The sequence below is a fragment of the Pyxicephalus adspersus genome, chromosome 1 (genome assembly GCF_032062135.1).
Source record: "Pyxicephalus adspersus chromosome 1, UCB_Pads_2.0, whole genome shotgun sequence".
In the NCBI taxonomy this organism is placed as follows: Eukaryota; Metazoa; Chordata; class Amphibia; order Anura; family Pyxicephalidae; genus Pyxicephalus; species Pyxicephalus adspersus.
Window position 1 is genome coordinate 113,877,327 of NC_092858.1, and position 15,588 is coordinate 113,892,914.

A 15,588-nucleotide genomic window follows, 5' to 3' on the forward strand; every position below is an offset into this window, starting at 1 on the left:
GGGGGCAAATGGTGCTTTGTATTGTGTGGGGGCACTATATATGTGGGGGCACACATGGGGACAATGCATACCCCACTTATTATAGTGGCCCCACATTACGATATGTGTGTTCACATATGTGGGCATGTTCTGTAGGTTTTTGTACATGAATAAATACATGTACAGATTTCTGTACATGAATAAATATAGATTTTTGTACACAAGAAAAATAGGACATCCCCTGCAAAATAAGCCCTAATGCAAATTTCAGAGGTAAAATTATTATAAGACCCTGTCTTATTTTTGGGGAGAAACAGGGTATGTGTATGTCATCACTAGGAATCGCATGGAGACATTTCAACCAAACCTGCTATGTTCCATCATCACTCAGAAACGCATCAAGACATTTAAACCAAAATTGCTAGACGTATGGCTGAGACTTGTGTGAGTCCACCACTGATCTTTGGACAGCGCTGAGGTATATGTCAGAGGTATATTTGCATGTTCGTATGTATGTGTGTATGTGTTGCTCAGTACCAGTATGCCTTTTGCTTATATTTTTACATACTTTTTTTTGGACTCTTTAAAAAATTTCAGGCCTGTAATAACGCCTTCGAGAAAACGTAGGGCAATTGGTCGAGTGCAATCAAAGGCAAAAAAAAATGAAACAACACCGTAGACAAGAAAATCATTATATAATTTCTTTGATTACTTTTCCTGTATAATATAACATTGCAGTTAATATATACCCGGGCAACACCGGGTTATCAGCTAGTCTATATATATAAAACTGGATGTATGTGTGTATATGTGATGTTCCACCATCATTAGAAAACGCATGGAGACATTTCAACCAAACTTGCAATACATATGACTGAGACTCATGTGAGTGCACCAGTCATCTTTGTGCAGCGCTGCGCTATATGTCAGAGCTATATTTGGTGATCACTGGTAAACGAATATATATTTGCATGTTTGTGTATATGTATTGCTCAGTGACAGTATGCCTTTTGCTTACATACTTTTGGACTCTTACAAATTCCTGGCCTGTAATAATGCCTTCGAGAAAATGTAAGGTAATTGGCAAGTGCAATCAAAGGCAAAAAAAAATTAAACAAGACTGTAGACAAGAAAATCCCAAGGATAGGAATAGAAGACTTGCCATGCAGCGCAAGAGAGCTACTACATCTAGAGCTAGAGCTTCAGAGACAGTACAACAGCATGACAACGGACTACAGGAAATGGGAGAAAGAGCTACTACATCTAAAGCTTCAGAGACAGTACAACAGCATGACGCCCGAGTAAAGGAAATCAGAGAAAGAGCTACTACATCTAGAGCTTAAGAGACAGTACAAGAGCGTGAGACCCGACTACAGGAAAAGAGATATAGAGTTACTACATCAAGAGCTTCAGAGACAGTACAACAAACAGCATGAGGTCCGACTACAGAATAAGAGAGATAGAGCTGCTACATCTAGAGCTTCAGAGACAGTACAACAGTGTGAGACCCAAGTACACAAAATGGGAGAAAGAGCCAGACGATCACAGACTGCACAACATTTTAGCTTAGCATTGGAAGGATTCCACTATGGACCACATAAAGACTACTCGCAGCATGCAAGTGTTACCGTCGGAAAAATGGAAATGGTTTGTAGTTGCTGTCAAGCCAAGAAGTTTAAATCTGAGTCTCCTGGTATTTGCTGCAAACAAGGGAAAGTCAAACTCTGCCAACTGGAAACACCACCTTTGGAATTACACATCAACAAATACGTCAAATAGTCAAAACATTTTCTTAATAACATCAAAGCAGCACCTTGTAATTTTATTCAAGTAAACCATTTAATTAGCAGATATAAGGCAGAAAAAATGTAAAGCAAATAGTGTAAATGTTTAAATAAATAAATAATAAATAGGTCCGATAGAAGACTAACTATGTAAAAAAGATGGGTTTGGGTTCAAAAGAAAGGCTTTCGAAGTTATTAGTTCCTATTTTTTGAGGGGGGGCCATCAACAGGGGATGCCTTAAGACCAATTCTTTTGGTACTATGAAATATCCTCCTTCATTAGGGCAGAAGAGGAACCTAACCTTATTAGCCTACTCCCTTTGAGAGCACCTGCAAGTCTCTGGAAATATCTAAGGCAGGGTCTACACGTACATTTAAAAAAATGCATGTTAACGTTCCTGCTGCGTTTTTATGCACTTTTATTAACAGTTTAAAGCTTGCTTTTAAATCTCTGTAAAACGTCTATGCCATTTTTTAACGCCTAAAAACGTGGGAAGCCATGGGAAAACGCCCCATTGAAATTAATGGAATCGTTTACCCGCATTTTCCTACGTTTTTGGGCATTTTCCAGCGTTAACGCCTTGTTTCAATTTTTGAAAAGTTGCAAGCATTGTTATGGATAACGCTTATAAACATGTCTTTAAGGAAATTCCCTGATGTAGATTAGCCTATTGGAATGTATAGGAATTTCTAAAATGAGCTTTATAAGCCTCAGGTTAAACTCTGGGGAAAACGTCCGTGTAGACCAAGCCCAAGATACAAATAACGGTTCTTTACAGTTCCCTCCTAACTCTGTCTGGAAAGCTTTTTTATATGTGCTTTTGGGAAGTTGATATGGACTTGTCTTTGGAAATGGAGGTCTGGCAAAGAGTAGCATATGACCCTTCTAAGGTCTTATTCATTACTTTTTCACTTGAAGAAAATTCCAAGACTATTTTATGTTGGCAGTGGAAAGTGTATTTACTTTATTTATTCTGGGGAAGGAATAGGAGATTAGTGTGCTGGTGAAAAAAGTCACACAAATAAATGAGTGTTATATATTGGCTATTGAAATAGATCACTACCATTCCTTTCATGAAGTCCGTTTTTTATCTATTTATACAATTTAATTTGCATGATGGAACAGCACTGTGGCTGAGTGAGGTGATTGGACATCAATATCTAACGCTTTGGTTCTGCAGCGATGTGATCTCAGGTTTGAAGACCACCTTTGTAGAGTTTGTCTTTTTTCCGCATGTTTACATGTGTTTCTTCTGGGCACTCCAGTTTGCTCCAAGAGCCAAAACGCTTTCCCTCAAATTGGCCCTCCACAATGGTACTATAATAACATACCTGCCCTGCTCTTCCTTCCCTTCCATTCCTATCCCATTCTTCTCACCATTCTTTCTCTCTCATCTCATTTCCTCTTTTTCACCTTATCCCTACTCCATTCTCTTCTTTACTTTTTTTACTTTACTTTCTTTTTTCACTCCAAGTGAGTTTTACATTTCAATAAAAGTTATTTTAAATAAAAACCCAATTGATGCTATCAAATGCAGGACAGAAGGAGGAAGCCAACTTAGACTTAGGCAAGCTTACCCTTCAAAAAATGTGAGACAATCACAAAAAGAAAGATACAGCACTTGTAATAAGCATTTATATTTATAATCTTTTATTTGCACTTATAATCTTTTATATAGACCCATGTTGTCCCGCAATGTCTTCCTCAAAGGCATCTTTAAGACATATATGTTCTGCTGTTTTAGTAAGAATGGCATGCTAAAGGCGCATTTGTTTAAATGATTGGTTTGTCGTGCTAAATGTTGGCAATTACTCTCTGTTAGGGGAACTTGTTGAGAAATATTTCTCTGTAGGATCAGCTACTGACTGGTTTGGTATAGTTCTATACAATATATATGTGGTCTTGTGTTGTGTCTACTTTCAGGTAATAGCAGGGTAATAACATTAACATAAAAAAACTGTAATCCTTTATTCTACAGAAATATAGGAAATGAAGAAAACAGTTCTTGTCCCCGAGGACCATTGTAGAAAAGATTAGAGAAAGATTTATTGACATATACATCAGGCATGCCAATATGCACAATATGTCTTCTGTGGGTCCCATTATAGTAAAAAAATGTATCTTTTACACCCTGATATTTCTAATCCTTGAGTAGGCGGCTTTAACACATTACATATTTAGCTTCAAAATTGTGAGAAAGGAGTACAGTATCATTTGGGGAACACATTTTGTGTTTTGGGTTTTTTTCAATTTGAACTACTGCCTTTCCTTCCATCCTGCATAGTTTTACGGGTTCCTTTCCAGTACTAAAAAAGCCTATTATGTTTTTACTTTACATTTTGAGTTTATAGTGCCCCAGAGCCTTACGTTCCTTGGCCAATGCCTTTTATTTATTGGATTTAAGTTCTTTTAATCAAAGAGGGGCTACATTATACAATATAAAGGCATTGCTACAGGTTCCAATTTTTAATTTATTTTTTACCTACAGGACCCTGTCAACCTCTCCCATCAACTAAAATCTATTTGCATCGCATCACACAAAGATCCAGTAATCATATCACTACTTCTAAAATAAGGTATGTAATATCAACCTAAGACATTTATTTAGTAAGTATTTTACCTTGTTCATGAGGAGGCAAATGAGGAACCAGAGAAGTCCATTTCGTTGTTTGCATATTACTTTGTAAAAGCATAAAGTCCTTACAAGACATCTCTAATTTACAAGCAGACCTGCATACAGTTGGCAGTTTACTTACTATGCATTTCTCAGATAAAACCTGACAGTTCATTATGAGCTAGTCTCAATGGCTAATGATTATTTGACATGAAAAACAGGAGGGAATTCAAACTGGCTTGGCCATTGAAGTGCTAGGATAGCTTTCAAGGCATTTCTCTTCTCTCAGGAAAAGACACATAAAGTGACTTTAGGAGACAAACAGGCAATGAGGCAATCTCTATATATGGCTGGGTTGCAGTATCCAGTCAGACAAAATCTGCCAATGATTGTGAGAGGCATGAAATATAGACAGTTCCCATGTTATAACAATACAGCATAACTATACAGGCTAGCCTTTGCAGGTCCATCCTTCATACTTTAGCAAAACTTCACTTATGTGTAAAACTTAACTACATGTAGATCTAAACCTCAAAAGATGTTTCAATTGCTATTGTAATTACTGTAAAAGCTGTAGACAGTCTTTAAAAATGTCCAGTCTCTGCCATGGTAATATTACGGCCTGTATTCATTTTAGTGAGATTCACTCTTTGTCCTGGTGACCATTTTCACTGGGACCAACATTGAGGAAAAGGGGGACATTTGTGTAACACCCAGGTTTAGACTTTCATAAACATTCATTTATCACATAGAAGGAAAGTGATAAAAGCATACAGTGCATTGAGCCAAAAGTGAGCATGGTTAAATAGCACTGAATATAGAATATGATTCATAGGGGTAGATTTACACAGAGGCTATGTCAATGGACAGTATCTACTGCAAATGTTTGCATCAGTCTTTATGATCCAATGTTAGTGAACAGATCCTCAGTGCAGACCTTCAGGCAGGCAATAACTATTCCTGTGCACCTAGCTACTTCAGCTGCTGCTTCCTCCTCCACTGCTGTGCCTCCCCTTTTCCCTTTTAGTTAGAAAAGTATTGAATAGTAGGAAATGTTTTCCCAAATCTTCTGTATCAGCACCAGCAGTTACTGCTATTGGGTTCCTAAATGAAGGTTCCAGCTCTTAGAACCTGGACATTGGTGGGTCTTTAGGACTTCAGGATTTAAACCAAATCAGTCCTGTGGAAAGTTGTCAGGTATACATTTATCAAGCAAATTAGCAACAAGTTGCAAGTCAGTCTGCATCAGAAGTCTCTGAGACAGGTTTACAGTGTATTGGCAACTAGTGTGTCCATATTCCTGGGCAACCCAAGTGAAAAACAATCATCACTGGAGATGAGAAGTGGTCAAGTATTATTCTGCTGAATGCTTCTTTAGATGGAGGAATTTATGACTGGCTGTAAACTTGTAATAAATATGTCATACAAACTATCTTAACAGCTCCTGTTTAGCATTGCCTTGCTGTACAACAGAACTAAGAAATGTCCAACAGAATGTTAAACTGTCACAGTTTAAAACAGTTTTAAAGTCTTTAAATGGTGGCCTCTGTTCTGGTGACAACGGTCTAAGCATAAGACAGCATTTCTCACTTCTAAAGATTTCCTCTAATAATTGTGTCTACAGAACAAAAAGGGACTGCTCTCGGTGTGATGCAGAGGCTTTTTAACTAATTTCTACTCTAATCAAAATCCTTTTGACCACTGTGATGATAGGACAGTAAAATTAACTTTATGCATAGTAAGAATCACTATGCATCTAGTTAATTCTCTTTATGATAGTTAATTTTCTTCTATGATGGTTATGATTAAAGCCAGGTTAGAATGTTGCTTGTGGTCATAGAGCAATTGTGAGAAGATTGTGTATAGACTGTCTCTCAGGTATCGTAGGTCAAAAGAATGTATGTTGTCTTTAGCAAAGTACTTCAGTTCTTAGCACTCTATCAGCCTATCAGTAGCTGAACACGTGTGACATTTTTACCTGTGATAGGTAACAGACATATTATTTCAGGCGCCTGGAGTTTCCAAAGTACTCCAGGAAAAAAAAGCATTTCCTGCTTTAGTACCTTGTACAGGCATAACATAAAAGGTAATTAACAGACTTCTCCTTAAAATTTGGTTGACAGGTCTAAAATCCTGCCTTGTAATCTCAATTTCAAAACTTTTAAAACTGAGCGCAACCTAAAAAGCAAACTAGATATAGTGATAGGTGTTTTTGAAATCATGTAAATAGTAATTGGTATTACACAAACATAAAAGTCTCATTTGGACTTGCTACATAACATTCTCAATATACTATAATATCTAGGGGTAATTCTGTGATGAAATGTGTTGGGGTGACTGCTTGGTGTATACAAGGTTCTGTTGTGACAACCCACTGACTCGATTTTGGGAGTCATAGACACAGTGGAAGATAACTGATCTCTACCCTTGTGACACTGATCCATAAGTGCATGGATAGTGCATGAGGTATATGTGACGAATGTTTTTCCTTTTCCTGTGTTTTTCTTAAATGCAAATAAGCTGAACTCTATCTAAATCTATGAACTACCTCACCCTCACTGAAACTTGGCTCTCACCCTCAGACTCTGCCTCCGCTGCTGCACTCTCCCATGGAGGCCCCCACTTTACACAATCCTCCTATCCTGGCAGTTAGGTAGTTGGTAGTTGGTTGAACTTGATGTACTTGTGTCTTTTTTCAACCTAACCTAATATGTAACTATGTAACTTGGCTCCCACCATGACCATCCCACCCTCATCCTCAGTGACTTTTAATGTTGCAGTGGATAGTAGGTCAGGTTGAAAAAAGACATAAGTCCATCAAGTTCAACTACTAGGGAAATAAACATATCCCAGATATAAAACCCTTTAGACACAGTTGGTCTAGAGGAAGGCAAAAAACCCTGGTACAATTTGCTTCAATCGAGGTAAAATTGCTTCCTGATTCCATGAGGCAATCGGATGTTCCCTGGATCAACAGTCACTGTTATTTTTACTTTAAAGCCTTAATACCCAGTTATATTCTGTGCTCCCAGAAAAACATCCAGATTTTTCTTAAAGAAATCTATAGTAGTTGCTGAAACTACCGTATTTTTCGCCGTATAAGACGCTCCGGAATATAAGACGCACCCAATTTTAAAGGAGGAAAATCTAGAAAAAAAGATTCTAAAAGATTATTCCGCTTCTGATCACTCATGTGCCATTCATACCGGTATTCCCCTTCTGATCACTCTGTGCCTTTCAAATTCCCTTTCTGATCACTCTGTAACTTTCAAATTCCCTTTCTGATCACTCTGTCATTCAAATTCCCCTTCTGATCACTCTGTGCTTTTTTTCTATTGTACGGCAGTTAGGACAGGGAACAGCAGGTGGCGCTGTGCCGGCTTCTTTCGCTTTGCTTTACAGACAGGAGAAGACACGATGCTGGCAGAGGAGAGAAGAGAGACACGCTGCAGCCAGAAACACACGCAGGATCGGGTATCGGGTGAGTATAATATTTTAATTATTTTTTTTAACACATTTGTCGTATAGGACGCACTAACTTTTCCCCCTCAGTTTTGGGGAAGAAAAAGTGCGTCTTATATAGCAAAAAATACGGTACTTCCTGAGGGAGCCGATTCCATTTTCACAGACCTTACAGTAAAGAATCCCTTCCTTATCCGGAGCTTAAACTTCTTTTCCTCCAGACGCAAAGAGTGCCCACTTGTTCTTTGTAATGATCTCAAAGTTAATAATTGGGAAGACAGTTCTCTATATGTACCGTTTATATATTTATACAGGGGGATCATATACCCCCTAAACGTCTCTTCTCAAGGGAGAATAGATTCAGTTCAGCTAATCTCTTCCTTTTATTTAGTTTAGTTGCCATTCTCTACACGCTCTCCAATTCCACGTCTTTTTTGTGAACTGGTGCCCAAATCTGGACTGCATATTCCAGAGGTTGCCTGGCCAATGCTTTGTGCAGGGGCAGGATTATGTCTCGATTTCTGCAGTCTATTCCTCTTTTGATACAAGAAAGTATTTTTCTAGCTTTTGATATTGCAGCTTGGCATTGCATGCTATTATTAAGTCTATGATCTACCAGAACCCCCAGATTCTTTTATATTCCTGACTCCTCCAAATGTATTGCCCCTAGACAGTATGAAGCATGCATGCATGCATGTTGTTAGCCACCAGGTGCATAACTTTACATTTATCTATAATAAATGTCATTTGCCACTTGGCTGCCCAGTCAAACAGTACATCCAGGTCTGCTTGTAGATTATAGACATCCTGTATGGACTAACCTCCCTAGCGGTTCATTTCTTTCCGGTTTTATATTTCTAAAAGCGGTACATTGTTTTTTATGAAAATTTATTTTACAGTATAATATAATAGTATAGTATATATATATATATATATATATATATATATAGTATAGTATATATAGTGGAGTATATTAAAGTTTGAACCACAAACATTTTAAAGTTTACCACAAAATCATGTAAAAATATTAAATTGAATAAATTAAAAAATCTATATATTTAAAAAAAAAAATTAAAAAAATACATATTCTCATACTAGTATATATACTGTAAAATAAATGTTCTTGAAAACAATGTACTAGTTTTACACATATAAATCCAATGTATTGCATTCAATAGTTATTTTGTATTGAATGCAATACAAATGGATTTTGAATTTCCCATCCCACCCCGCCGGCAACGTACACACGCACCAACGTCACCGGGAACTCCTTGGTGACTCATCGGGTGCAGAAGCCGGCCGGAGGAAGAAGAAAGAACACAGAGATCGCGGCGATGGACGGCGTGGGACGCCAGCGGATCAGGTAAGTGATGTATTTACTAACCTTCCCATAGGTTTACCTACCCCGAGTGTGACTCGGGGTTACCGCTTTCAGCAACTTTTTTTTACCCCGAGTCACACTCGGGGTTACCGCTAGGGAGGTTAATTCCATTACATAGTTTGATGTCATCTGCAAACACAGAAATGGCACTTTTAATCCCAAACTCCATATCATTTATAAAGATGTTAAACAGTAAAGGTCCCAACACTGAACTCTGAGGTACACCTCCAATAACCTTAGACCATTCAGAGTATGAATCTTTAATCACTACTTCCTGTAAGCAGTCCTTAAGCCAGTTCTCTATCTATTTATGATTGACTTTCCAAACCTTTTGACCCTAACTTGCATATTAGCCGCCTGTGGGGTACCGTGTCAAATGCTTTAGCAAAGTCCAAGTACACTATATCAACTGCTACTCCACTGTCTACCTGTTTACTTACTTGGGGATGACCCCAACCACCCTTTTCTCAGCCAAACTGCTCTCCATTACCTCTTCCTTTGGTCTTACACAGTACATAGGCAGCCCCACACACTTTAGACCTAGCATTTTCCAAAATCTGCAACCTCTCCCACCTTGACAACTGGCCATTTCTTTTTTCTGAACAGAACCTGGTCATCTTCATCCTATCTAATTCTTGCCCCCTTTGCCACTTCCCAGACCAGATCAATGGCAGAGAGAACTCTGTAACCTCAACCTATTCTCAAATTGCATTAGGTCCCTAACCCCCGCTCTGTCTAAAATCACATTCCCATATCAAGCGGCTAATAATTTTTATCGCACTCTCTCTTTGGCTCTGAATAAAGTTGTCTCTGCCACCTTCCACTGCCCTGGTCCTGCTAACCCCTAGACCCCAGCACAACAGTCACACCAGGTGTCCACAAAAAACCACTCGTGCAGCAGAGCGCAGGTGGAGGAAATCTGGTCTTTTTACTGACTTCATGGACTACACAGCCAGAATTCAATACCTTACCACTGCACTCACTGCACTCCAAACAAAATGATTTCTCCGCTGTCATATCCTCACAAGCTTCTAAACTCATGCAGCCTCTTTTCAACAATTGACTCCCTCCTAAACTCCACACATTCTCTCCCTACAACTACCTACTCTGCCCATAGCCACTTATTTTAAAGATAAAATCATCCAAATCAGACATGAACAGCCACTACTCACTATGCCACTCTTTCCACCTGTAAATCATCACCAACCTCCTTCAGCCCTGTTAGTCCGGATGAAGTCTCCTCTCTTTTCTCATCATCCCATTTACTACCCCTCTACTTGACCCAATCCGCTCTGATCTACTCTGCGCCCACTTCTCCACCCCAGCCCCTGCACTAACTGAACTATTCAACCTCCTTCTTTCCACTGGTATCTTCCCCGCAGCCCTCAAACATGCCATTATTCTCCCTATCCTGAAGAAACCCTCACTAGACCATTCCGTACTTTCTAGCAACTGTCCTATTTCACTTTTCCCATATGCCTTCAAACTTCTTGAGCGCCTTGTCTACAAAAGTGACTGAACACCAACTCACTACTTGACCCACTCCAATCTGGCTTTCAAGCTGCCCATTCCACCAGAAGAGCTTTTACTAAAGTAGCCAATGACCTCATCAGAGCTAAGTCTCAAGGCAACCTTTCTCTCCTTCTTCTCCTAAATCTTTCCTTTTTTGACACTGTTGATCACCCTATTCTAACCCAAATCATAAACTCCATTGGTATCAGTGACACCGCTCTCTTTTGGTTGGCTTCCCACTTGTCTGATTGCTCCTTTCAAGTTTCTTTTATAGGTAATTCCTCTTCTCCTACTCTCCTCTCCGTTGGAATTCCCCAAGGGTCAGTCCTTGGACCTTTTCTTTTCTATTTACACCTCACTCGATAGTCTCATATCCTCCTTCAGTTTAATCTCATATGCTCAAATCCGGATAAAATTGAGCTTATCATCCCCTCTTCCCTCACATGTCAAATCTCCCACTGACATTTTTCTAACTGTTCATAACAGTGTTATTCTGATCTCCCCTAAGGCATGTTGTCGTGGTGTTACTTTTGATTCTGCCCTCTCCTTTTTCCTACACATTCAGAACATCTCAAGGTCCTGCTATTTTCACCTGCAAAACATCTCCAAATTCTGCCCCTAGATGTCTCTTGAGACCACCAATCACCTTGTATATCTCTTATCTCTCTTCTGGACTACTGTAACATCCTCCTCTCTGGTACTCTGTTAACCCGACAGAAAAATGCCCTGATGGAAAAATAACCACGCTTTATTTCTAAGAAAGGTATACATATACCACAATACGTAAACACCAATCAATTTTCCCTCCCCTGATAATGAAATTCACAGATACTAATCAGAATCTGAGTCATGAAGTTAATATGTCATAATCCAAGAGGTGCAGTTCCTTTGAATATCCTATTACCTTATTAACCTGTTGTGATCAATTGCATTTTTAGTGAAGGTGACAATACTTCAAAAAGTTGTAGTAGTAGCCCATCCTCCCATGTTAATATAGGTATAGCTTATTTGGAAATTTGATGCTGTTTTGCAATAATATTAATTTAGTGCCTAAATAATAATTTTAAATATTCTGTGCAGTTTCTGGCCTAGAACACTTTGCTATTGTGTTCTTCCTAACAAGATAGAGGGTCCAGGGATAGTCTGAGTGGATTCCATCACTAAGTGGAGGTAAAATGCTAACAATATTTTGTAAATATTATTATTATAATTGTATACTTGGATATTAAAATTGTACAGAAATCTGTTTTTTACACAATTAGAAAGTAACTACTTAAATAATTTTTGCATAGAGAATCTCTGCTCCTCAGTGTGTGTCTGAAATATATACTGCTGATTTAAAAGTAACATGATGAGTTTGAGGTCAGACAAATAATTGATGTGCTTGAACTGCCTACTAGCTTGTATGCAGTAATAATGTAAACACATGAAAGTTAGTTACAGTGAGTATTGCATATATTGCATTTCGCAGAAAGCTCTCACTTTATTTTTTATTAACCCATTCCTCCTGACTTCCTGACATGAGAAAGTGTAACAATTTTTAATACAAAGGACACACCTCTGTTATATGGACCATCAAAAATTAATATTCCACAACAGGTAAAGCCACAAGTGCTTTTTTTACCACTACTTTTCATTTTTATCAGCTTTTTTAAGTTTTCATTTTCAATGCAATAAGAGGTAGGATTTAAGTTAATATAACACTGTATTTGTGAAAAAAATGTTTAATTTTTTGTCTATAAACCAGGCCAAAAAGTGGAAGAACGGAGAGGGTAGAGTGACTTCACCCCCAAGTAGGAACAGTTGTGAGCTATGGTTATATTATTCAGATGGGTTAAATACATTTAGATTTTAGTATTGTACAATACCCCACTTCCTTAGAATTCTGTGTACATTTTTAAATATTCTGAATGGAAGGCATAACTGAGAAACGTATTAGTATTGGCTATATACTGTATAAAATCCTCAAATATTCAAACATGACAGGGGATTTCTGATATTTAAAGATAGTTTCAGTGCTGAAACATTACACAAATCAGTATTTCTGGAACATAAATCCCTATATCAAAGCAGGTATACCAGGCAGGAGTGAATACACAGACAGACACATCATAAAACAAATACCTAGCACTGTCTTAATGCCATTCAGAGTCATCACAGTCATAAAAAGCTGAAGGGTGTAATCAGTACAGCACAATGTCTCAGTATATTCGGTGGTGACTTCAAGCACATGTTAGTTTAGATTTTCTTCTTTGGAATTCTTATTTGACTTTAATCTGACACAATCTATTGAAGAATCTTATGTGAGCTACAGATGTGGGCATTCTTGAATCATTTTTTGATTTAGGAAGTGACAGAATGAATTTGACTGTAAGAATCCCAGACAGCCAGTGAGAAATATGTGCCTATGGTAACTTAAAAAGCTGTGAATAGTTAACTCAGTACCTGGAGAGAGTAGACCAGTTTCCCCGGCTGATAGACATGTCCACAAGCTGCAGTCTGTTCGCATACACCTGTCTTCCTGGTTCGCATGGACACCTTGAATATGATGAATCATGTGACAAAAAAGTGACTGCCCAAATAGTGGGAGGGAATAAGGACTGCACCTTGTACAGTACCTGACCTGTGCTATTGTCATACTTCTCTGTGTGAGAGTGGTATGCTTTGTGTTACATATTACATGGATTTACAGAGGCAAAATAAAATCTTTGTATTGTATTTCTATAAGGAATTATGACACATTCTAAAAACTGATAAACTGCTACTGGTGGCTGAACATGGATCTCAAATAGTAAAAACTGAGGTAGAGGAGTTACAAGTCTAAACGTTTACTGCACCACATAAAAGTCAGAGCTTTCAATGACTCTTTCTTAGGAAAGAGGCTTAGAAACCTGTATTCAGAAACAGTCTCATTTTTTCCTTTGTTTAGCAGATTAGCTTGATTCAATCTATTCTAAATTACACTTCACATAGGCATGACAGAACAGCGCTCTGTGGAGTGCATTTAAACAATTTCTTTTTACTTACCCCTTTAGCACCAACAATCGTTTTTTTGACTAGAACATAACCCCGAGTTTAACAGAATGGGGATTGGGGCCCAGTTGCTATCAGACAAGTTGTCCTCTCCCCACTGTGCATACCGTATTTGTAATTTAAGTTACTGTTGCCTTTTTGCTCAAACTAGTCTGTCTATTCTCTTCCGACCTCTGGCATCAACAACTGCTCACTGGGTATTTTCCTTTATTTCAGACTATTCTCTGTAAATCCTAAAGATGGTTGTCTGTGCTAGCATACCGGCAGTTTCTGAAATACTCAGATCTGCCCACCTGGCACCAACAATCATGACATGTTATGTTATCTTTATAACCCATTCTGATGTTCACTTTAAACTTTAGCTGCTTGTCTTGACAATGTGAGCTTGCTGTGGGGGAAAAAAGTCCTTTTGCAGAAACCAAAAAACTGATCTCATGAGAAAAAGTGTTTTCCTCTTGAGCTCTTTTCCCTTCAGGTTTTGGGAATTCACTGAGCTCCCTGCAGTCTGCTGCTGTGATTCTAAATAGAGCACCTGTGCTCTAAGTTCCAGGGGAAGACTCGGACATTGAACAAGTGGCCAAGGAACCCACCAAACTCTTCCTTGGCCAGCTCCAGGACTCTTCACACTGGCTTTCATAAAAGCAAACTGTCCGGCAAACTCACACAACGTTCCCTGGAGCGTTTTACCAGACAGTGCGCCTTAGCCTGGATGCTATATACACCCAATCCAAGACTTTTCCAGCCAAGCAATGGGACACCCTGTCATAATATATAATAGAGAGAGAGAATCATCTTGTGTCCCCAAGGTAACCAACAGGTCTGGGCATGGGCAGGCTAGATGGACATTCAAGGACGGCATGAAGAGCATGTAATCATTGGTGGTTTAGCACAGTGTTATGTTCTGCTACCATCTTTCTGCATTCTGCTAATCACTTACCCACCCCTCAGATCCTCTATTCCAGGCATTATTTCTTGACCTCTGAGACATTTCAGGATGTTTTTTTGTTATTTTGGCAGGGAATGAGAGGGAAAAAGATGATATACACTTGGTATTACACTGCACTGCTGTATGTTACATTATTGAGGCCATCTGTACTGTATATTATATAATTTGGAACTACTTGATAAACATTTTATTTTCAATACATTTTTATTATTAACAGCACAGAAAGTACTGTAAAAGGAGTTTGAAAAGGGAACATTAACTATACAACCAAAGTCCAGCCATTACAGTTAAAATTGTACATGCATGCATCACATAGGACATGGAGTACAGATGCATTGCACGATCTTTCCTATCAGAGCTATCAACATGCCAGTATACTACGTGCTTGCCCCACTACACCCCTGCCTGTGTCGCTCAAAGGGGAAGACACTTCCCACAGAGTGAAGTCATGATACCAGACCCCCGCCCACTCGCCCATCGCAGGTCTAAACCTGCGATGGGAGAGTGGGCGGGTTGTATCCAGAGCCTGCGATCAGTACCAGGGACATGTTCCGCGGCTCTGGCTGGTGTGGCCCCCCAGGGCGGTCCTTCTTCTGAGTCCGCAGGGGGGCGGACCAGCCAGAGCCAGGGATCACCAAAAACTTTGTAAAAAGAGAGTGGGCACGTGTGCCGACTCCCGAAAAAAGTGAGAGCAGAGTGTTCCCATCTGTGTCAGCCCCACTACACCCCTGATTACAGGATGATGCATAGTGGACATTGTGTTAGAAGTACTTCCTTAAATATGTGCTTTAATTTACTGTATGTTGTACTTTTTATACTTTACACAGCTCTACTATGTACATTGTACTGCACCTGACTGTGTTACCTGACTTTCTG

General features: G+C 38.9%; 1 protein-coding gene across 2 annotated transcripts in view; it reads right to left on the reverse strand.

Moving 5' to 3' along the window:
* Positions 1-13,275, reverse strand: part of LAD1 (ladinin 1) — a 53,161-nt gene extending 39,886 nt beyond the window's left edge. For both annotated transcript variants that reach the window (XM_072424399.1, XM_072424392.1), the window contains exon 1: positions 13,179-13,275. In XM_072424399.1, the coding sequence (XP_072280500.1) occupies positions 13,179-13,216 (38 nt within the window). In that variant the 5' untranslated portion in view covers positions 13,217-13,275. The remainder of the gene's footprint in view (positions 1-13,178) is intronic.
* Positions 13,276-15,588: the final 2,313 nt, after the last annotated feature.